The sequence below is a fragment of the Nycticebus coucang genome, chromosome 13 (assembly GCF_027406575.1).
Source record: "Nycticebus coucang isolate mNycCou1 chromosome 13, mNycCou1.pri, whole genome shotgun sequence".
Taxonomy (NCBI): Eukaryota; Metazoa; Chordata; class Mammalia; order Primates; family Lorisidae; genus Nycticebus; species Nycticebus coucang.
The window spans coordinates 5,410,045-5,434,652 of record NC_069792.1 but is presented as its reverse complement, the minus strand read 5'-3'; the positions used below and the strand labels follow the sequence as shown (position 1 = coordinate 5,434,652).

The 24,608-nt window shown below is 39.1% G+C and overlaps 1 protein-coding gene and 1 pseudogene across 3 annotated transcripts in view; one reads left to right on the top strand and one right to left on the bottom strand.

The window, feature by feature from the left end:
- Positions 1 to 24,608, top strand: part of TCEA1 (transcription elongation factor A1) — a 59,940-nt gene that overhangs the window by 32,012 nt on the left and 3,320 nt on the right. For 2 of the 3 annotated variants that reach the window (XM_053558827.1, XM_053558830.1), the window contains exons 5-9: positions 4,969 to 5,114; positions 6,225 to 6,281; positions 7,398 to 7,552; positions 15,212 to 15,358; positions 23,182 to 23,253. In XM_053558827.1, the coding sequence (XP_053414802.1) occupies positions 4,969 to 5,114; positions 6,225 to 6,281; positions 7,398 to 7,552; positions 15,212 to 15,358; positions 23,182 to 23,253 (577 nt within the window). The remainder of the gene's footprint in view (positions 1 to 4,968; positions 5,115 to 6,224; positions 6,282 to 7,397; positions 7,553 to 15,211; positions 15,359 to 23,181; positions 23,254 to 24,608) is intronic. The other variant, XM_053558829.1, reaches the window with a different exon arrangement.
- On the bottom strand, positions 18,684 to 23,169 carry LOC128563498 (60S ribosomal protein L7a-like; annotated as a pseudogene).

Genomic DNA, 24,608 nt, shown 5'->3' with positions numbered 1-24,608 from the left:
ATTGCAAGGATAGATACTGTTAGAATTGATAATGGAGGTACTGATTAGAGATTTAAATGGTTACTTTATTTACCACATTTCTTTTTTAGATTTATTTTGGCCCCAGATTGGTCTCATTCTCCTTTCTGTGCTTCCCCTCCTTCCTAATTTAGCTGTTGGTGTAAGTACTTAAAATGTGGAGTTCAGTAATGAAGGGTTCCAATTGTCCTCAGTGCATTTATTATTTTCTATCACATATCATGAACTCTGCAGTATCCAGCATGATTCCATAATAGGGTATGTGTAGTGGATTAAATATGAACAGTTTCCCTGTTGTTGGGAAGTTTGTGGTTTAACAGTTGACATTGATTTAGAGTAGTGGTTCTCAAAAGTATAGTCCTTGCAAGAGCAGAGAACCTGACAACTTGTTAGAGATACTGATTCTCAGGTCTTACCCTTAATTATTGAGTCAGGAATTCTGGTAGTGGGAAGAAATCTGTTTTGTTTTGTTTTTTTTTAATTCTATATCTTTATTTATTTATATTTATTGCTTGGGATTGGGATTTTATTTATTTATTTATTTTTTGAGACAGAGTCTCACTGTATTGCCCTCAGTAGAGTGTCATGGTGTCACAGCTCACAGCAACCTCAAACTCTTGGGCTTAAGCGATTCTCTTGCCTCAGCCTCACAAGTTGCTGGGACTACAGTCACCTGCCACAATACCCAGCTATTTTTTTGGTTGTAGTTGACCTGAGCTGGATTCGAACTCGCCAGCTCAGGTGTTTGCGGCTGGTGCCCTAGCCGCTGAGCCACAGGCGCCAAGCCATATTTATTTATTTTTATTGTCAGGAATTCTGGTAGTGGGAAAGAAATCTGTTCTTTTTCTTTTTTTTAATTGTATATCTTTTATTTATTTTTATTGTTTGGGATTCATCGAGGGTACAAAGAATTTTGTTACACTGTTACTTTATTAAATAAAGTCCTTTTATAATTGTGTCCTGTCCTCAAGAGGTGTGCCATACCCCCCTGCCCCCCCCACCATGTTCTTTTGTTTTCTTGAGATAAAGTCTCACTGTCACCCTGGATACAGTGCCATGGCATCATACCTCTTAGCAACCTCAAACTTTTGGACTCACCTGATCTTCTTGCCTTAGTCTCCGACCTGGCTGTTTTTTGTGTTTTCAGTAGAGATGGAGCCTCACTCTTGGCTCAGGCCAGTCTTGAATTCCTAAGCTCAAGGTATCCACCCACCTTGACATCCTAGAATGCTAGGATTACAGGCATGAGCCACTACATCTGGCCCAGAAATCTTTTTTTTAAATTGAGATAGTCTCACTATGTCATCCTCGATAGAGTGCTGTGACATCACAGCTCACAGCAACCTCAAACTCTTGGGCATAATAAGTGATTTTCTTGCCTCAGCCACCCAACTAGCTGGACTACAGGTGTCCGCCACAATGCCCAGCTATTTTTTTTTTGTAGTTGTCATTGGTGTTTTAGCAGGCCCAGGCTAGATTCAAACCCGCCAGCCTTGGTGTATGTGACCAGTGCCCTACCTACTGAGCTATGAAATCTGTTTTTTAACAAGCTCTTCAGGTGATTCTGATGCACCCTTAGTTTTAGGACTCCTGCTTTAGAGCAATAGCTTCCAAACTCTGTTCTGCCCCTAAACTTTCTATTGCTATGTTACCCACTTAGAGACTTACCAGTATTTAGGACATTAAGGCTACTACATATTTTATCGTTATTTCTCATTTTCCCCAGTTGAGCATGTATTCCTCATTTTTTAGCAATACATAGTAATATCCCACATACTGTTATTTTGTGTATTGGTATTAACTATAATTGATATTAAAAGATAAAAGTCGAAGGTGGGGTTAAACACTAGTTGTTAATAAAATTTATGCAGTTTTTTCAAACTTTATTTTGAGATAATATAAACCTTTTAGAAACTGTAAGAATGGTACAAAGAATTCTCATAAGCCCTTTACTTAATTGTCCTATATACCTCTGTCTTTGCATATGTGTGTGTGTGTATATATACGCACACATACACGTGAACTAACTTTATTTTGAACCACATAAAATGACTTGCCCACATTATGCCCCTTATACGCCTAAATACATCAGTGTTTCTAAGAACAAGGATATTTTCTTACATATAACCACAGTATGATTATGAGTATCAGGAAATTAACATTGATAATATTTTTTTCTAACCTACAGATACTATCCACATTTTAGCAGTTGTCCTGATAATGTCCTTTATTAGAAAGGAAAAGGATTTTCCCAAAATATCCAGGATCATATATTGCATTTAGTTATTATCGTGTTTAGTTTCCTTTAATCTGGAATAGTTCCTCAGTTTATCGTCGTCTTTCATGACCTTGATACTTTTGAAAAAGACTGTAATTTATGAATTGTTTAACATGCTTTTAATTGTGTTACATTCAGAGTTACTGGTTTCTTTCTTTTAAGAGGCAGAGGAAATACAGTCTTGCTGTGTTGCCCAAGTTGTTCTCAAATTCTTGGGCTCAAGTGATCATCCACGGTAGCCTCTGGAGTCACTGTGATTACAGGCATGTGCTCTCATGCCTGGCTACAGCCACTGGTTTAACACCTTGAAAATACAGGAGTGTAGACAGATTGTTTTCTTTAAGATATAAGGTCTTATTCTGTCACCCAGGTTGGCCGGAGTGCAGTGGTACAATCAAAGCTAACCGTAACCTAGAACTCCTGGGCTTGAGCAATCTTCCTGCCTCACCTTTCCAAGGACTATAGGTGCATGCTGCCTCCTCCAATTAATTTCTCAATTTTTTTGTGGAGACAGGATTGTACTATGTTGCCTGCTGTTCTTAAACTATTGGCCTCAAACAATCTTCCTGCCTTGGCCTCCCAAAGTGCTAGGATTATAGGTCTGAACCACTGCCCTCAACTTAAACAATTTTTAAAATAGATGTTGAAGGAAGAGTAAGTTCTCAGCCAGGCGCGGTGGATCACCTGAGCTCATGAGTTAGAGACCACCCTGAGCGAGACCCCAACTCTAAAAAATAGCTGGGCACTGTGGTGGGTGCCTGTAGTCCCACCTACTCAGGAGGCTGAGACAAGAGAATCACCTGAGCCCAAGAGTTTGAGGTTGTTGTGAGCTATGACGCCATGGCACCTACCAGGGGTGACTAAAGTGAGATTCTGTCTCAAAAAAAAAAGAGTAGGTTCTCAGTATATTTATCAAGTACTCATATCCTTGAAGTTTAGACATAGCGTTTACATGCAAAAGCATAAAATCATTGTGTATGAAGTCTGATAAAGTAAGTGTTGGTATCTATACATACACGTAACGTCCATATACACACTGATGGAAATAAAAGGATTAGAGAAACAAGTGTGGGGTGTAATCTGAAGGAAGATAGAAGGTTGGCACAGTGGCTCACTCCTATAATCTTACCACTCAGGAGGATAGATTGAGCTCAGGAGTTCAAGACCAGTCTGCGTAAGGGCAAGACCCCATCTGTACTAAAAATAGAAAAACTTAGCCAGGCATCATGACAGATGCTTGTAATCCTAGTTACTTGGGGAGGTGAGGCAGAAGGATCACTTGAACCTAGGAGTTTGAGGTTGCTGTGAGTGAGGCTGGTTCCAGGACACTCTAGCCTGGGACAACAGAGTGAAACTCTTACCTCAAAAAAAAAGATACAGGATTAGATCTTGGTTACTCGTAGCTAAGCAGAGCTTTACGTTTTAAGGATTTAAGAATGCTTAAATGCTTAGAAAGGAGGCACCAGAATGTAGGAAGTGGGGCTGGCAGTAGTGAAGCTAGTGAGGAGGTCTCCCTCAGTCCACCTGGGCTCTTTGTAGTGGGTTAGGTGTTTGTCTATCAGCATAGAGAAGAAAAGCATTTAATTAAAGTATTTAAAAAGTAGGTTGTTAATCATTGGTTTATTCCTTTATTATTGGCAGATGCTGTGCTACATAATGAAAATGCGAAGAGTAGTAAGCCCTAGTTCTTGCTCTTGAGAAATTCAGTCTTCTAGGGAATAATGTATGAAAAGTCATTATACATAAACCTTTGTGAAGACAGTGCTTTGGAAGTATAGGAGGTAAATCAGACAAGAATTCAGAATGGAGTTGACTAAACTTAAAAGATATAAATGACCATCTGTCCTCAGGGATCTGTTTGTGAAGTTTAATAGTGGTTGTATTTTGGGGAGAAGGCAAGGAAATCTAACAGTGCAGCAGGCTAGATCCACGGAAGGTGAATGGTCTAACCAGCGCTTGGGAAGGTTTGTGGAAGATACCTATAGTGCGATAAGACTTAATAGAAACCAGTCAGGAGAGTGTTTTGGAAGGAATCTTTGGTGAAAACTTATTATGAGCGACTAATCAGAAACCATTGAAATGATTAGATTGACTGGAAAATTATTAAACTGTCCCGATGTCCATATTAAGTTGGTGTTTCTCAGGAGAAATTAAGTGACATTCTTATGTTCTCTCATCAGTACTTTTAATCCCAAAAAGGGTGTTGGTCTCATAGAAACCTCAGTGTCTAATCTGAATGGGGTTTTTCAAACATTTTTTTTCTCCCTCTAGTTTTGGTCAAGAGTGGTCACATTCCCTGATCTCATCCTCACATTCCTCTTTTTTAATGCCAGGATTCTTTCTTTTCACTTACTATATCGTATGTATTTTTTCTTTTAAAAGACTTGTTTAAAGTTTAAAAGAAGAATCAACATAAAATGTTTAGTTGCTTTAAAAAGACATGAGACTTCTCACTCATCTTTATGAAATTAAAAATTTTAACTTTTTTTAATACTCAGTATGTAGGCAAATTTTTTTTTTCCTTCATGTAAGAGTTACTGAAATACTGTTTTATTTATTTGGGCCAAATAATTTTGTTTTTATGGATTGATAGTAATGTTTTACTATCAATAGTAAGAGGGTTTTTCCTGATTTCTTTTTGGGGGATGTGTGTGTGTATTTGTGTATTTTAGCAGCTCCAGTGGCACCGTAAGCAGCAGAAAGGATGAGACAAATGCTCGAGATACTTACGTTTCATCTTTTCCTCGGGCACCAAGCACTTCTGATTCTGTGAGGTTAAAGTGTAGGGAGATGATTGCTGCAGCTCTTCGAACAGGAGGTAAGTTTAGGGTACATTGTTTTATTTCTCAGCACTTTGGTCACCACCACTACCATGACTGTCTCCCTCCGTGCTGCTGTTCCACAGGTGTCATCTGGTGATAGCTACCCATTGCTGCTTAGCTCAGGGAGAAGTTGCTGCTAATAGGAGTCCCTGAAGGGACACGGAAGTATTGCAGCATCTGCTTATTACTGTGTAATTCCAAGAAATAGAGCCTTTTAATATATGGGTATTTCCCCTGATTTCATAGTAATTTAAACTTCTTCCTCACGAATCTTTTATTTCCCCACATTTAATCTGCAAACTAACTCTGCCCCAGACTGAAAATTAACAGTACTAAATTATTAAATGATAGTATGACTTGTAATATGTAAGGTTTGTGTTCATAATTCTACTTTTTCATATTTTGAAGTAGAAAATTGATACTGATTTATATTTGAGAACTTAATTTCAAAGGTAAAATTTTGGCTTTAAAGTTTCCTATGCAAGAATATTTATCATCTTACACAGATTGATCCTTTCTCTTTTCTCTTGTTCAGAACCGTGGGTAGTTTGAACTGTTTTTCTCCTTACTGCCCTCTCTACTTTGGTTTCCTTACTGTCTCTTTATATATGCTTCTTTTTTCTTCCTTGTTTCTGTTTGTTTCCTTCTATCCTTTTGAATATTTGTATAGAGTCTTCTAAGCATGTCTATGTATGATTGGCAGATGAAATGAATGGTTTCTTTGCATTGAAGCCTGAGTCACAGGAGACAAGACAATTTTCTATAAATTTTTCTACTCTCTGCTGGAGCAACCAGAATTTATGGAGTTAAGAAATGCGGAATTGCCTGCTAAATCCCCCATTCCTGAGGGATAAGGCGTCCTTAATGCAGGAGCACTGTGGATATTACGTGACTCCCAGAAAAGGAATGGAGTGGGTGATGAAAAGATCAGATTCTAATGAAACTAAAAGGAGTCTTTACGTAAGGCAAAGGGGGTTGGAGCAGGGACTGCAATGAAATTATCCTATATTGGAATTTTCTTTTTTTTTTTTTTTGTTTTTTTTTTTTTTTTTTGGAATTTTCTTTTAATGTTACAATAACTTGATGATTCTTTATACCTGTTTTAGATGACTACATTGCTATTGGAGCTGATGAGGAAGAGTTGGGATCTCAAATTGAGGAAGATATCCTTTTTGTGTATAATCACAATCGTTTTATGTAATTTGCTGGCTTAATTGTAATTTTTTTTTTTTCTGGCATAGAATTCAGAATTTTATTCTTGAGTTTCTATCTTGTTATTGTTTTGCTCAGAAAGGAGAGGGGCATCTATGTTATTTTATTCCTCTTGTTTTTCCTGTGTTGATGACATTTTAATTTTTCCACCTCGGAGATCGGAAGTCTAGCATTTGAATTTAAGTTGTGCAAAAATGCATGGAAAACACACACACATAAATATGCAGATTTCTCATATTTCTCATGGGGGAACCTCAGAGCACACTCTGTCCCTTGAGCTCATTATCCCATAGGGAAGTATGTTCATGCTGGACACCATCGATCGAAAGGGCTCTAGGAGAGGGGTCTTCCTTGGGGGTGGGGGGCAGGGAACATTTAGCTTATGGTGTGACTTGGAACTGTCCTGGTTGAGGAAATGGCCTTATTAGGGCCAGGGCTCCAGGGCTCAGTTTCTGTTGTGGCCTCTTCCATGGAGAAGAATCTGTTAAACTAGCTTCTTGCCCTGCTGGGCAAAGAGAGATGACTCCCCAGTGCTATCTCTAGCGGTCTTTTTTCATTATGGAGGCTGCAAGGGAACTCTGTGATCATAGAGACTTTTAGGATCCCTAGTAGAATGCAGATTTGGGCAAGTTAAAGCTTGTGTTAAGTTCAGCCTCTTTTTCAAAAATTTGCTTACTTGTGCTAATAACCTGAGTTACTTTTTGACTTGTAGATTTGCATGTTGCAAGCATTAAACGTGAAAAAAGCATTACTCATTGGGTGGTGCCTGTGGCTCAAAGGAGTAGGGCGCTGGCCCCATATACCAGAGGTGGTGGGTTCAAACCCAGCCCCAGCAAAAAAAAAAAAAAAAAAACAGAAAAGAAAAGCATTACTCATTCACAGTGTACAAGTAATACTACTTGTCAATTACAGAGTAAAGAATCAGTACTTTGTTTTTAACTTATTGTAAATTGGAAATAGTTATTGTGAATTGCTTAGAAATTTCAGGAATTCTTATTTTGGCAGAGTAGGGAAAAAAAGTTGTCTTACCTTTATAATTTTACCTTTTTTCCTTAATAGCCTAGTACCTATATATCAGGAAATAAGGAATACAGACATGAAATACAAAAACAGAGTACGAAGTAGGATATCAAATCTTAAGGATGCAAAGAATCCAAATTTAAGGAAAAATGTCTTATGTGGGAATATTCCTCCTGACTTATTTGCTAGAATGACGGCAGAGGTGAGTATACCCAAATGTAAAGTTTCTATGATGTGATTGTATGACGTCAAGTATAAAGCCTGTGTAAATCATGGAGCACTACATAAATCCTGTGTACATAATAAATCACTGTTAGTTATTCTGACATTACAAATGTGTGTATAAAAAAAAAAAACCACAAGGTGGTTGATTCTATTACAGCATACTCTGCCCCCTTCTGTGGCTGTCACCATGCTTTCTAAAAAATCATTGTCTAAAAACAAATATGTTTTACTTTTTATGAATTCGTATAGAATCCAAGAGTTGAATCTCTAATTGCAAGTAGACTTTGTAACAGCTAACCTTTTTCACTACAAAATTGGCCATACCTTATCAGTTATTTCTTAAATCTATATAGAAATTGATAGAAAAGGTTGGGTGCAGTGGCTCACGCCTGTAATCCTAGCACTCTGGGAGATGGGTGGATTGCTTGAGCTCATGAGTTCGAGACCAGCCTGAGCAAAAGTGAGACCCCCGTCTCTACTAAAAATAGAAAAAATACTGAGGCAGGAGGATCACTTGAGCCTGGAGGTTGCTGTGAGCTATGATGCCATGGCACTCCACCCAGAGTGACAGCTTGAGACTCTGTCTCAAAAAAAAAAAAAAAAAAAAAAAAAAAGAAAGAAATGGATAGAAAAAGTGAAATTTATAGTTTGCCACTTACAGACATAGTTGTTCATAGATAATAGCTGCAGTGCATCTATTATACAATTCTCTCACTACTTAGCATTCAAGAAGGTTAATTTATCTTTCTAAGTACAGTTATACCTAGGAAGTATTGCAGATTTTATTTCCATACTGAAGTAGAGCAAATATTGCAGTAAAACAAGTCGCATGATTTTTTTTTTATTTCTTAGTGAATATAAAAGTTATATTTACAGTGTACTCCAGTCTATTAAATGTGCAGTTGTACATGTTATGTATAAAAAATGTACATACCTTACTTTAAAAATACTTTATTGCTGTAAAATGCCAATGATCATCTGAGCTATAAGTGAGTTGTAACATTTTTGCTAGTAGAGGGTCTTCCCTTGATCTTGATGGCCGCTGAGTGATCAGGGTGGTGGTTACTGAAGGTTAGTGTGGCTGTGGCAGTTTCTTAATATTGGACAATAGAGAACTTTGCTGCATCAGTTGACTCTTCCCAAAGATTTCTCTGTAGTATGGGATACTGTTTGGTACCATCTTGCCATAGTCCTGAGCTTTTTTCAAAATTGGAGTCAATCTTCTCAAAACTGCTGCTGCTTTATTAGCTAAGTTTATGTAATATTCTAAATCTTCTGTTGTCATTTCAACAGTGCTCTTAGAGTCTTCACTAGAGGTGGATTTCATTTTGAGAAACTCACATACTTTATTTGCTCTGCATCCCTTGATGTTTGACCCTTGTTACTTTCACTATCTCTGTAGTTACTTGTCCACTGAAGTCTTGAGCTCCCCAAAGTCATCCATGAGGGTTGGAATCAATTTCTTCCAAACTCCATTCATGTGGATATTTTGAACTGCTCCCATGAATCACAAATGTTCTTAATATCATCTAGAACGGTGAATCTTATCCAGAAGATTTTTTTTTTTTTTTTTGTAGAGACAGGGTCTCACTTTATGGCCCTCGGTAGAGTGCCGTGGCCTCACACAGCTCACAGCAACCTCCAACTCCTGGGCTTAAGCGATTCTCTTGCCTCAGCCTCCCAAGTAGCTGGGACTATAGGCGCCCACCACAACACCCGGCTATTTTTTGGTTGCAGTTATCCAGAAGATTTTCAATGTTCTTTGAAATGTACCCAGTCCATCAGAGGAATTATTGTCTATGTCAACGATAGGCTTATGAAATCTGTTTCTTGGCTGGGTGCAGTGGCTCATGCCTGTATCCAAACACTTGGGAGGCTAAAGTGAGTGGATTGCCTGAGCTTATGAGTTTGGGACCAGCCTGAGTGAGAGCGAGAGCCCCTCTCTAATAAATAGCTGGGCATTGTGGTAGGCACCTGTAATCCCGGCTACTTGGGAGGCTGAGGCAAGAGGATTGCTTGAACACAAAAGTTTGAGGTTGCTATGAGCTAAGATGCCACAGCACTCTACCGAGGGTGGCCAAGTGAGACTCTGTCGCAAAAAACAAAAAAAAAAAAGAAAGAAAGAAATGTATTTCTTAAATAATAATACCTGAATATCAGAATTATTCCTAGAATGAATACTGTGTTAGTAGATGTGAAAACAATGTTAATTTCCTCGTACATCTTCATCAGAGCTCTTGAGTGACTAGGGGCATTGTCAGTGAGCAGGAGTCTTTTAAAAAGAATCTTTTTTTCTGAGCAGTTGGTCTAAATAGTGGCCTTAAAATATTCCATAAATCATGGTACAAGCAAGAGAACTGTCATCCAGGCTTTGTTGTTCCAATTATGGAGCACAAACAGAGTATATTTATGAAAATTCTTAAGGGCCCTAGGATTTTCAGACTTGTAAATGAGCATTGGCTTCAACTTAAAGTCAGCAACTGCCTTAGCCCTTAACAAGAAATTCAGCCTGTCCTTTGAAGCCAGGCATTGACAGCTTCCTTCTAGCTATGAAAGTCCTAGATGGTATCTTTCTTTTCCCAATAAAAGACTACTTAATGTAGTTGCCTTCATCAGTTCTCTTAGCTGGATCTTCTGGATAACTTGCTGCAGCTATTACATCATCATTTGCTGCTTCACCTTGCACTTTGCAGATTTTTTGGAGATGGCTTTTTAAACCTCGTGAACCAGCCTCTACTAGCTTCTAAGTTTTTTTCAACCTACCTTTCTCAGCCTTTATAGAATTGAAGACAGTTAGGAACTATGGCTTAAGGGAATGTTGTGGGTGGTTTGATCTTCTATCTAGACTGCTACAACTTTCTCCATATCACTTATCATTTGTGTGTTCATTGGAGTAGCACTTTTAGCTTTCTTCAAGAACTTTTCCTTTGTGTTCACAACTTGGCTGCCTGTTTGGCTCAGGAGGCCTAGCTTTCAAGCCTGTCTTGGCTTTTGACAGGCTTTCCTCATTAAGCTTACTTGTTTCTAGGTTTCGATTTAAAGTGAAATGTATTACTCTTCCTTGAACATTTAGAGGTTGTTGTAGGTTTTCTTTATTCATTTGTTTATTTACTTATTTATTTTTATTTTTGAGACAGTCTCACTTTGTCACCCTGGATAGAATGCCATGGCATCATCATAGCTCACAGCAACCTCAAACTCTTGGGCTCAAACGATCCTCTTGCCTCAGCCTCCCAAGTAGGTAGGACTACAGGTACCCGCCACAATGCCTGGCTGTTGTTGTTGTTGTTGCAGTTATCATTGTTTCAGCTGGCTCTGCCTGGGTTCAAACCCTCCAGCCTCAGTATATGTGGCTAGTGCCCTACCCACTGAGCTATGGGTACTGCCCCTGGCTAGTTTTTATATTTTTAGCAGAGACCGGGTATCACTCTTGCTCATGGTCTCAAACTCCTGAGCTCAAGCAGCCCACCCGCTTCAGCCTCCCAGAGTCGTAGGATTGCTGGCATGAGACCCAGCAGCTGGCCCAGGTTATTAATTGGCCTAATGTCAATATTTTATCTTAGGGAATAAAGAGGCCCAAGGGGAGGGAGAGAATGGAGGAACAGCTGATTGATGGAGTAGTCAGAGCATGCAGCATTTGTTGGTTCAGTTCCCTGCCTGGTATGGTCATAGTTTGTAGCACCCCAAACAATTACTAGTAACATCAAAGATCATTGATCAGAAAGCACTGCAACATATCATAATAAAGAAAAAGTTTGGAATATTGTGAGAATTACCAAAATGTGGCACAGACGTGAAGTGGGTACAAGCTGTAGGAAGCATCCTGCCGGGTGATTTGTTTTGCTTGACACAGGGTTGCCACAAAGCTTCAGTTTGTAAAAAACACAGTATCTGCAAAGTGTAATAAAGTGAGATATTCTTGTAGCTAATAAAAATATTCTTAAAATTCAGCTTTTCAAAACTTCATTAAAGTAATTTAAAACTTTTACAAAGTTTCAGAATAGTGTAATGAGATCCATTATTAAAATGGATCAAAATTATATAAAAAAGCTTCATATATTTTCTAGAATTTGTTGCCATTTTAATCTATTACGTTTCTTTCTTTTTTCCTGAATTATTTGCAAGCAGATCCCATTCTATCCTTTTACCTCTATGTGCTTGGGAGATATCTTTAGAAATATATTTTTCTTACATATCTTTACTATTATCACTACATCCAACAAAGCTAATAATAATTCCTTGGTATTACTTAATATCTAGTTCATATTCATATATTTTTTTAATTCCTTTTTTTTTTAGAGTAAAGGTCTTGCTTTGTCATCCAGGCTAGAGTTCAGTGGTGTGATCATAAGTCATTACAGCTTCAAACTTGTAGGCTCAAATGTTCCTCTCCCTGCCTCCCAAGTAGTTGAGACTATAGGCGTGTGCTAGCATGCCTGGCTAATTTTTTTTAAGTTTTTTTTTTAGAGATGGGGTCTTGATATAGTCTTGAACTCCTGGCTTCAAGTGTTTCTCCTACCTCTACTTCCTGCATAGCTGGGATATTATCTTAGTTTGGTCTCTTTAAGTGTTTATATTATTTTAAAAATAAGCAGTTTCTTCTGCCCCCACCCCATCCTCTGTCCTTTTTTTTTTTTAATTAAATCATAGCTGTGTACGTTGATATAATCATGGGGCATCATTCACTAGCTTCACAGTTTACGAAGTTTCACATATACCCTTGTAAGATGCACCGCTGGTGTAATCCCACCAATCCCCTTCCCTCTACTCACCTCCCCCCTCCCTCCCCACCCTTTCCCCCTTCCCCCTATTCTTAGGTTGTAATTGGGTTATAGCTTTCACGTGAAAACCCTAAATTAGTTTCATAGTAGGGCTGAGTACATTGGATACTTTTTCTTCCATTCTTGAGATACTTTACTAAGAAGAATATGTTCCAGCTCCATCCATATAAACATGAAAGAGGTAAAGTCTCCATCTTTCTTTAAGGCTGCATAATATTCCATGGTGTACATATACCACAATTTATTAATCCATTCGTGGATTGATGGGCACTTGGGCTTCTTCCATGACTTAGCAATTATGAATTGGGCTGCAATAAACATTTTGGTACAAATATCTTTGTTATGATGTGATTTTTGGTCTTCTGGGTATATGCCCAGTAGAGGGATTACAGGATTGAATGGCAGATCTATTTTTAGATCTCTAATTGTTCTCCTTATCTCTTTCCAAAAGGAATGTATTAATTTGCATTCCCACCAGCAGTGCAAAAGTGTTCCCTTTTCTCCACATCTGTGCCAACATCTCTGGTCTTGGGATTTTGTGATATAGGCTAGTCTCACTGGAGTTAGATGATATCTCAAAGTAGTTTTGATTTGCATTTCTCTGATGATTAAAGATGATGAGCATTTTTTCATGTCTGAAGGCCACGCGCCTATCTTCTTCAGAGAAGTTTCTCTTCAAATCCCTTGCCCAGCCTGCGATGGGATCCCTTGTTCTATTCTTGCTAATGCGTTTGAGTTCTCTGTGGATTCTGGTTATTAAACCTTTGTTGGAGACATAACCTGCAAATATCTTCTCCAATTCTGAGGACTGTTTGCTTGCTTTACTTACTGTGTTCTTGGCTGTGCAGAAGCTTTTTAGTTTGATCAAGTCCCGGTGGTATATTTTTGAAGCTGCTTCAATTGCCGGGTGGGGGGGGGTGGGGGGGTGGGGGGGTCCCTCCTTGTAAAATACTTGCCCAGACCGATTTCTTCAAGGGTTTTCCCTGCACTCTCCTCTATTATAGTTTCATGTCTTAAGTTTAAATCTTTGATCCAGTGAGAGTCTATCTTAGTTAATGGTGAAAGGTGTGGGTCCACTTTCAGTCTTCTACAGGTTGCCAGCCAGTTCACCAGCACGATTTGTTAAATAGGGAATCTTTTCCCCACTGAATGTTTTTAATTGGTTTGTCAAAGATTAAATAACGGTAAGTAGCTGGAGTCATCTCTTACTCTCTTGGTTCTCTATTCTGTTCCAGACATCTACTTCTCTGTTTTTGTGCCAATACCATGTTGTTTTGATCACTATCAATTTGTAGTATAGTCTGAGGTCTGGTAGCGTAATTCCTCCTGCTTTGTTTTTATTTCTGAATAATGTCTTGGCTATTCGAGGTTTTTTCTGATTCTATATAAAACGAAGTATTGTTTTTTTCCAGATCTTTAAAGTGTGACAGTGGAGCTTTAATGGGGATTGCATTGAAATTGTATATTGCTTTGGGTAGTATGGACATTTTAACAATGTTGATTCTTCCCAGCTCTGTCTTTTTTTTAATTCGTGATATGGGCACGCAGTGTCTGTTGCTCTACTCTCAATGTGCTGAGATTTGTCACTCTGTGTGGGTGGGTCAGTTGGATTCCTCTAGGGAGAGTTCTCAGTTGATCCTTCATCTCTTGGGTTCCTCTGTTGATGATCCTGGCCCGAGTTGGTTATTTCATTAGGATTTTCAAAACAGTGATTTCTAAAATCAGGTCATTCCTGATGTATTTTATTAGCTAGACTTATTTGATAAAAAAAAAAGTACTTTCTCTTATAAACTTGGGCTATTGGTGACCCCGTTGGTTTGTATAGGAAAGGCAAGTGTGTTTAATTTTTTCCCTTTATTGGTCACTGGTTACCAGAACAAGGAGTTGGTACTCTAGTTAATGCCAGTGGTGGCTTTTGTTTATTTTTCTTATTTATTTTATGTTTTAGGACTAGATGGTAGAGAAAAGGCTGTGGTTTGCTTTGCATGCCTATACCCTGTCTTAAGTATCGTCATGGACTTGTGGCTTTTATTTTGTGGGGATTGATTCTTTCACTTATTTTGATGACTGAAGAAATCGTCCTATCTTTGGTCACCAGGAGCTCCTTTCTGTTGGCCTCTGTCTGTTTGACACAACCACAGTAGTCTTCGGTAGGTAGTTTTTGTGCTTTCTGACACCAGAACATGACCCTGGCATATCTTAGGCATTTCTTGCCTCAACTCGAATCAGACATTCCTCCAAAGGCTTCTTTCTTTTTTTTTTTTGTCTTTTTTTTTTGTAGAGACAGAGTCTCACTGTACCGCCCTCGGGTAGAGTGCCGTGGCGTCACACGGCTCACAGCAACCTCCAACTCCTGGGCTGAAGCGATTCTCTTGCCTCAGCCTCCCGAGTAGCTGGGACTACAGGCGCCAGCCACAACGCCCAGCTATTTTTTGGTTGCAGTTTGGCCGGGGCCGGGTCTGAACCCGCTTCCCTCGGCCCTGGGCCGGCGCCCCACTCACTGAGCCACAGGCGCCGCCCCAAAGGCTTCTTTCTGAGGAGGGAGGGCAAAAGTATTTAGAGACGATAATCTGAACACTAGAGGCACTCACTACCACAGGTTTACATTGTTTATAGCCTTTAAACAGTGCTTAGGCCAATTTTCACATGCAAATCTATAAATGTTTGAAGAAATTTTTAAAAGAAATTAAATTCTTATAAGGAACAATACTAATTTTATGCTTTTAAAACTTTAAGAGTTGGCTTTGATTCTGTTACTATTAGGCTAATGAGCATAAAAGCATTCAGGATATGTGTATGTACACACATATATGGAAGGTATTTGTTACTGAGTGGTACTGCCATCTGCTCAACAGGAAATGGCCAGTGATGAGCTGAAAGAGATGCGGAAAAACTTGACCAAAGAAGCCATCAGAGAGCATCAGATGGCCAAGACAGGTGGAACCCAGACTGACTTGTTCACATGTGGCAAATGTAAAAAGAAGAACTGCACTTACACACAGGTTGGTGCTGGTTTATGGATTGTTATTTTTATATTATGAATACTTGCAACTCCTATTTCAAAACAAATAGCAATGGCAATTGTGAGAACAAAAAAACAGAACAATTGTAACAGTATGTTATAGAAGTTATATGAATGTGGTCTCTCTCAAAATACCTTATTGTACTGTTCTCACCTTTCTTCATGTGATGAGGTGAAGTGGGGTGTGTGACACAGGCATTGTGACTTAGCGTCAGGCTATTGTGGACTTGATTACCATTTGTCAAAAGGAGGATCATCTGCTTTGGGCGTTCCCGGATCATCCAGCCATGGCGATGTCAGTGACTTAAATGAGTGGACCGTGCCCCCAGTGAGGATACCCTGGACAAAGGGAGGGAGTGGGACGGTGTAGGATTTCTTAACATTACTTAGAATGACATGCAATGTAAAGCTAAAGAATTGTTTATTTCTGGAATTTTTCATTTAATATTTTCAGACTATAGATACCTGAAACCATAGAAAGCAAAACTGTGGATAATGGAGGACTACTGTACTTTGCTGTTTTTCAAGAGTAGATATGATTTCTTTCTAAAGCAATAAGAATGTTTTCTTAAGACTTATGAAATCCAGTTAATTGAAAATTAGTTAATTTATACTTTCTTGGGAATAGTTACTGTAAATGTAAAAATAGTTAATGTAAATTAAATAAAATTTATAAGATTTGAATGACTATGTATTTTTCTAAGGGTTCATAAGCCTATGCACATAGGCCATAATTCTTTTTATTTTGTAGGATTATTCACGAAGTCTCACAGTTTAACTCATCCTAGAACAAGTGCTGCATGCCTCATTGCCGAATATCCCTACGATAACCTTCAAAGTGCTCCCAAAGCTATGCACTGACACGAGCATCTCATCCACCCTTCAAAGCAGTTTTGGAACTCTTTTTCTGGAATAGCCATCAGAGCTGTCATCATATGAAGGTCTGCCAGTTAAGTTCGCAGCACTGTACAAACAGCTCAGTAAGGTTCATATCCTTGGTATATCAGTGTCTCACAGCCATGTTTGTGTTGACTTGTGGCAGTGTCTTGCTGAGTGTTTCATGTTTTTGTGTGTCATATGACAATAGCTTTGGTGGCCATTCCAGAAAAAGAGCTCCAAAAGTGCTTTGAAGGGTGAACTAGGTACTGGCGTTGGTGCATAGCTTCCTAAGGGGAGTGCTTCCGAAGGTGACCTTAGTGATACTCAGCAACGAGGTACGTAACACTTTGTCTAGGATGTGTTCTCGCACCTAATTGTCAGGCCTCAGAATTTAAGGAAAGTTTTTTATTCTCCCTCACTTGGCATGTGGGTATGTTAGGCTTATTAACTAGCTTCCAGCTGTCTATTCTTTTTTGTAATATATTAATACCTTTTACATTTATATATGATGTGACTAACCATCTTATTCTTGACCAGCAGAAAAGACCCACATTAGAGTTATCATTGTTACCTGTATGAAAATTGGAGTTATCCTTATGTACCTATGTGAAAATGCTTTTTATTGCTTTCTTAATTCCATTTGCCAAATAGGCTTTTTTGTGCTAAATCTTTTGCTAAACTCAAAAATTTCCCCTAAAAGGACAACTTACTGTTATGTTTCAAATAATAGCTTCAGGGAATTCAGTAATTTTACTGACAGAAAATTAAGCACTTAATTATTCTTAAAAAGAACAACATCACTACCCTCTCTGAGTAAGTTGTAGGAAGGAGCCTTTATTTTTTTTTAAAAAAAAAAAGTGTTTTTGGAGTAGTTATAGTTCAAGGTTAAAAGTTGAAAAGGTAGCTGGGTGTGGTGGTTCACTCCTGTTCTGTAATCCCAGCACTCTGGGAGGCTGAGGTGGGTAGATTGCTTGAACTCATGAGTTTGAGATCAGCCTGAGCAAGAGCAAGACCTTTTTTTTTTTTTTTTTTTTTTTGCAGATTTTGGTTGGGGCTGGTTTTGAACTGGCCACCTCTAGTATATGGGGCCGGCGCCCTACTCCTTGAGCCACAGGTGCTGCCGCATGAGACCTCTTCTATACAAAAACTAGCTGGATGTTGTGGTGGGCGCCTGTAGTCCCAGCTGCTCGAGAGGCTCAGGCAAGAGAGAGGATCACTTGAGCCCAAGAGTTGGCGGTTGCTGCGAGCTGTGATGCTACAGTACTCTACCTAGGGTGATAGCTTGAGACTCTGTCTCAAAGAAGAAAAGGCATAAAAGATTATGAATAGAAACTTCCCTTTCTACTTCTGCCTGTAGCCACCTTGTTCCCCCACTTTGGACGTAAACCGGGGCTACTAGTTTGTTGTGTGGCTTTCTATGTGTTTTATGTGTGTACATGCAAATATTAGAATATTTTTGTTTTCCTTTTTCTAAACACATATAATAGAGTATTATATGAGCTTCCACCTCTTTTTTGTTTTTTACAGACATATAGCACTCTATTTTAAGGTATGCTTTATTTAAACAGTCTAAAGCAGTGGTTCTCAACCTATGGGTCACGACCCCTTTTTAACAATGAAAATACATCGTGGCATTAGGAAGGTTGAAAACCACTGGTCTAAAGCCTTTTTGAAATCTTTCATTTAGTCACAATTTTATATTTCAGTTTTTCGTTTTCATTTCATTGTGGCAGTTTTACAAACTGATAGTTGCTAAAATTTATCAACATGGTTGAAAGTAGTCTCAGAAAATTCTGAGTTTACCCTTTTTTTTGACACACAGCCTCAAGCTGTTGCCCTGGGTAGAGTGCTGTGGCATTACAGCTCACAGCAACCTCCCTCCTGGGCTCAAGCGATTCTCCTGCCTCCGCCTCCCAAGTAGCTGGGACTATAGGCGCCCGCCACAACACCCAGCTATATTTTGGTTGCAGCCATCATTGTTGTTTGGCGGGCTCGGGCTGGATTTGAACCCGCCAGCTCAGGTGTATGTGGCTGGTGCCTTAGCCGCTTGAGCTACAGGCACCAAGACTTTTTTTTTTTTTTTTTTTGAGACAGAGTCTCACTTTGTTGCTCAGTCGAGTGCTGTAGCATCAAGGGCCATGGCGTCATTGCCCACAGCAACCTCAAACTCTTGGGTTTAAGCAATTCTCTTGCCCAAGCCTCCCAAGTAGCTGGGACTATAGGCGTCTGCCACAACACCTGGCTACCTTTGTTTTTTGTAGTTGTCACTGTTGTTTGGCAGGCCCAGGCCGGGTTTGAACCCGCAAGCCTTGGTGTATGTGGCTGGCACCCTGGCTGCTGAGCTATAGACGCCGAGCCTCAAGTACTTTTCTTGCCTCAGCCTCCTAAGTCGTTGGGACTATAGGGGCCCACCACAATGCCCGGCTGTTTTTAGAGACGGGGTCTCACTCTAGCTCAGGCTGGTCTTAAACTCGTGAGTTTAGGCAATCCACCTGCGTTGGCCTTCCAGCGTGCTGGGATTAGAGGTGTGAGCCACTGTGCCCGGCCTAAAATTCTGAGTTTAAATTACTCTGTTTTCTCTTAATGGAGAAAAATCTCAGGAATGAAAATTCTATCCTAAAAATACCATGTAGTAAAAAATATTAAGTAAAATAGTTATTTAAAAGTTAGTTTATTTAAGACATATAAAAAGTATGATCATTAAAATACATAATCATAATCAGCTAAGATAAAAAAATATATAAAATTTGTTCCTTTTCAGAAAGAAGCCAGGTGAAGTCAATATGATTTTCTTACAATCAAAAAAAAAAGTTCTCTTTGTGTAGAAAACTTCCAGAAGTTCTCATTAAAATAATATGTAAATGAATCAAGTGTGACTCTTGGTTATAATGTGCCCATTAGGAGACTAAAAGTTTTCCCAGAATCAAACACTTCTTTACTTCTACTTTTAGGGCCCTGGATATTGGTAATAAGTATATGTAAAGTATAGCAGAAGGATTTTTCAAATCATTTTGATCTGAAGGCCTTAAATAGCCAGAATGCTACTATTTTGAGAATGTTGCTATTTTCTTTTCCTTTGAGGTTTTGAATTAAAAAGTTGTATTGGTGCCATGAAGCTTCTGATCTTTGAAGTGGTGATAAACTGGGATTTCATCATCTCATACTAAATATACCTTATTCAAAATGCAGTATTGTTAGTATTTAGGTTCTTGCCATAACCTAATTAAGATTAACTTTTTAACTTTACTAATGCTTTGTCATCTTCATTCAGGAACATATAACAGAGAGAAATAACCGTTCTGTTTTTGAGACCTTTGGTTCTAGTAATGTCTTTAGTGGACAACCCCTGAAGTCTATAATCTAATACAGATAAACTTTTAGAAACTCCTGTCAAGTTATGTAGCCCTCAGTAGAGTGCTGTGGTGTCACAGCTCACAGCAACCTCAAACTCTTGGGCTTAAGCGATTCTCTTGCCTCAGCCTCCCAAGTAGCTAGGACTACAGGTGCCTGCCACAATGCCCAGCTATTTTTTGTTGCAGTTGTCATTGTTGTTTAGCTGGCCAGGGCCGGATTTGAACCCACCAGCCTCGGTGTATATGGCCAGCACCATAACCACTGTGCTATGGGCGCCAACCCTTGCTTTGTTTTCTTTTAATTTTTAAGTCATTTTTGTAGACGAATCTTTTAATTTAAAAAAAATTTTACTTGAGATAAAATACACATAACCTAAAATTACCCATCTTAACCATTTTAAAGCAGACAGTTCAGTAGTAGAATATTCATAATGTTGAATGTCTGCTCTCCAGAACACTTTTCCTCATGTGGAACTGAAATTCTAACCATTAGACAGTAACTCCCCAACTCTCTCTCCCCTGCCCCTGGCAACCATTGTTCTGCTTTCAGTCTGACGGAATTTGACTACTCTGAGTACTTATATAAGTAGAATTATGTGTTTTTTTGGAGGTGAAGGAAGAGGGAGAACAAAGTGAAATGATAACAATATTTTTGTGGTTTTGTGGGTAGCCTACTTCACTGAGCATAACAGGTTTATCCACGTTGTAGCATGTGTCAGAATTTCTCTCCTTTCTAAAGCTAAATAGTATACCGTTGGATGTGTATACCACGTTTTACATATCCAGTCATCCACTGATAAACACTTGGATTGCTTCTGCTTTTTGGCTGCTGTGAGCTCGAGTGAGGTAGCTCTTTGAGACTCCACTTCCTTTCTTTAGGTTATGTACTCAGCAGTCAAATTGCTGGATCATGTGCTCATACTAGCTTTTTTAGAGCAATGTAATACTACCTGCTTATAGAAAGATAAACAAGAATTTTTTTTTTTTTTGCTTGAAGAATATTTATTATTTTTAGGTACATAGAAGTCAACAGTATACATTTAGCCCAGTTTAGTGGCAAGTTCTTTAGCTTTTGCCTTTTCCAGCTTGGCAATGCGAGCCACAGATTTTGGACCCAGGACATTGCCATAGAGTGACGGTGGATCTCGTCGCATCTGTTGTCGTAATTGGTGCTGATGGCTTCCACCAGCTTAGCCAGTTCCTTTGTCTTCAAAGTTAACCTGCGTGAGGGCAACAGTGGTGCAGGTCTTCCTGCGGATGAGACTCCCCACGCCTGGCCTTCCCCTTGATAATGCCATAAGAGATCACTATCTTCTGACACAGGGCAGCAGGAAGACAATCAGCTCTGTGGGATCCACCTCGTGTGCAGTCACCACCAGCTGAACCTTCTTGTTCTCCACCAAGGTGGTGGCAGTGTTAGCCCCTGCTCTGAGGACAGTTGGTCTCTTCTTGGGGACATCCCCTTTGCCCACAGCTTTCTTCTCAGCTCTGGCCAACAGTTGCTGCCGCTTCTCTCGCTTTGCCTCTGGTCTGTACTTGTGGGTCAGCTTGAGCAGCTGAGTCGTGTTTGACAGTCCAAGGCCTGAGTGCACAGTTAGTGGTGGGAGGCACTTTCAGCCGCTTGTACAAGATGGCTCTTTGCCGCTGCAACTGGATGTAGCAGGGCCATTTGACAAAGTGGGTAAGGTTCCTCTCGGGCTGGATGTCCTGTCCAGTGCCGAAGTTTTTCAGCCTTTTCTCGAACACAGGGTTCCGCACCTTCTTGGCCTCCTGCTGGTTTACCATGGCAGGTCCTGGGCCACCTTCTTCCCCTTTGCCTTCTTTCCTTTTGGCTGGGCCATCTTGAGCTGCTCGTGCAGAGAGGCGAACAAGATATTCAAAGGTCATCCATTAATCTGCCCTTCAGAGAAAGCAATTATCAATATTTTGATATCTACACTATTTTGTGAATTTTTTCTAAAATAATTGGAGCTAAATACTATGAAAAAGTATTCCATATACTTCATTTTACTTATTTACTATAATGTAAGCATTTCTTCTTAATTATTTCAAAAATTGTTTTGTAGGGCGGTGCCTGTAACTCAAAGGATTAGGGCGCCAGCCCCATATGCCGGAGGTGGCGGGTTCTAACCCAGCCCCGGCAAAAAAAAAAAAAAATCACTTTGTAAATATCTTAATGGCTGCATAATCTATCAGATGGATGTGTTCTTAATTTATTATTTTCCTGTTGGATATTTGTTTCTAGTATTTATACTGTTATCAAATTATACTCTTCAAACATCCTTGTATACAGGTCTTTGATTCTGTTTTTAATTATCATCATAAAATAGACCAGATAACAAGTTTCTAAGTTACAGATACTTTAAGGCTTACTTTCTTGTTGCCTTACTTTTAGAAAGGTTGTAGCTAGTTACATTTGTCAGAATGAAACATTATTAACTTTTACATCTTTGCTAATTTGTGAGAGAATAGTCTTATGTTTATACATACACACATATATATATATATATATTTTTTTTTTTTTTTTTTTTTTTTTTGAGACAGAGTCTCATTATGTCACCCTGGGTAGAGTGTTATGGCGTCACAGCTCACAGCAACCTCAAACTCTTGGGATTAAGTGATTCTCACCTTGCCTCAGCCTCCAAAGTAGCTGGGACTACAGGCACCCGCCACAATGCCTGGTTATTTTTATTTTTATTTTGGTGGTAGTTGTTTGGCAGGCCTGGGCTGAGTTTGAACCCGCCAGGTCTGGTGTGTGTGGCTGCTGCCCTAGCTGCTGAGCTACAGGTGCTGAGCCTATACTTAGATATTTCTATGCTTCTCACTGATAATTTTTATTTTTATTTTATTTATTTTTGAGACAGAGTCTCACTGTGTTGCCCTGGATAGAGTGCTCTGGCTTCACAGCTCACAGCAACCTCAAACTCTTGGGGTTAGGTGATTCTCTTGCCTCAGCCTCCCAAGTAGCTGGGACTACAGGTCCCTGCCACAATGCCCAGCTATTTTTTGGTTGCAGTTTTCATTGTTGTTTAGAAGGCCAGGCTCGAACCCTCCAGTTTCTGTGTGGCTGGCAACCTACTCACTGAGCTACGGGTGCCAAGCCATTACTGATAATTTTTAAAATATCAGCTATTTGTAAAAAGTATGTGTGACTTTAAAAGCTTTTCCCATTTATCTGAGATGGATAAAACATGAAAGACAAAGATTTTAAAAAGCAAAGTTTGGAAATGTATTTTCTTGTGACTTTTTTTAGCTCATCTGAACTCATTTCAGGCTTTTATTCATCTTACTGTGACACCATTGTGTTTCTCATATGTATTTATGTATAAGATTCTTGTTTAAGTTAGATTTTTTCTTTTACCTCCCCCCTTTTAATTTCTTTACCCCCCCCCAGATTAAAACCATGGCACATATGATTAGGTTATATAGTGGCTTTTGTAGGGTTCAAGTCCAAGTTATAATTGGGTCCCACACCCAGGAAGTGTGCCCCCTGTGCAGTGCGCACATTGGGTAGGGTTAGATTTTTTATGGTATTGCAAAAATTAATCTCATGTTTTTAATTTTGCTGCAGGTACAAACCCGTAGTGCTGATGAACCAATGACAACATTTGTTGTCTGTAATGAATGTGGAAATCGATGGAAGGTGTGATACTTTTTCCTGTTCATATTTTACTCATTTATATAGTAGAATGGTTTTTTTCTTCTGTTTTTAATAAGTCTACCTAGACATCTAAATACAGCGTGTCCCCAAAGTTTCCATGCATAGGGAAAGTGGGAAATTCTCACTTTACTTGTAAAATACAAAATTTTACAAAGAGGTAGTCAACACATAGAGAATATTTTGTAAATGCATACTATGTACAAATATAAATGTTCATGCTAGCTGGTGCTCTTATAGTCCCTGGCTACTTGCAATGGAATGTACTGTTTTATACTCTATAGAAATAAAGAGTATTAACTTGATATTACCACTGTCATATTGTTTTGGTGCAGGAATAGGGAGAGTGAATCTTAAATGTTCAATTATTGTAACATAATACATAATTATTACAGCACATTAAACTGTTTCGACTCTTGTGCTTCCAGAAAATCTATATACGTTTATTACTTGTCTTAAAAGATTTTGATTTTGGAAAAATTTCTTTATCTATTGAAATCAAATGCAGCGATTTTAGTGTTTATTTTAGGAATTAGAAATGAGCACTGTCATGGTTTGGTAGGCTTTTTGCTAAGCCTTTCTATTGTCTGTGTACTCATGAATTAGCCCCACATGGGCAAGTTTATTTTATTTAAATGATTCTTTCTTGAGTGATTTTGTGAACCACAAAAATAAAATTTTAAATTGGGAGAAGAATTACAATTCAGCCCTAAGAATACTTTTATTATTAATATGGACGTGCGTGCTCAGTGTCTAGGGTTGGAAGGCTCACTTGGTAGGAATTCAGCCTTTAGAGTCCTGCAAACTGATTTTGAACTCCCTTGCTACTTCCTGTTACTGAACTGTATTTTTCTCGTAAATAATACCTACCGTGCAGGTTGTAATGAGGAGTAGAGATAACACCTGCTGTCTTAAAAGTTGCCAGTGAAGTGACCACCTCTTTGCCACCTCTTTGTAAAATTCTGTTGTGAATACAAAGGTCTGACAGTTAAGTTGGAGAACTCATCCTAGAAAAAGTGCTACATACCTCCCTGCTGAATGTCACTACGGTCACCTTCAGAGTACTCCCCTCAGGAAGCCATGTGTTGACACTAGCACCCAATTCACCCTTCAAAGCAGTTTTGGATCTCCTCTTCTGGAATGGCCATCAGAGCTGTTGTAGTAGGAGGTCTGACAAGTTTGTGAACTTGCCTCCATGTGCTTACATTGGCAGCACTATACGAACAACTTGGTAAAGTTTTATAACTTTGGTAGATCAGTATCTCACAGCTACGCTCCTGTTGACATGTGTGGTGACTTGCTGAGTGGTGTTCATTGTTGTTGCATATTTTAATGTACTG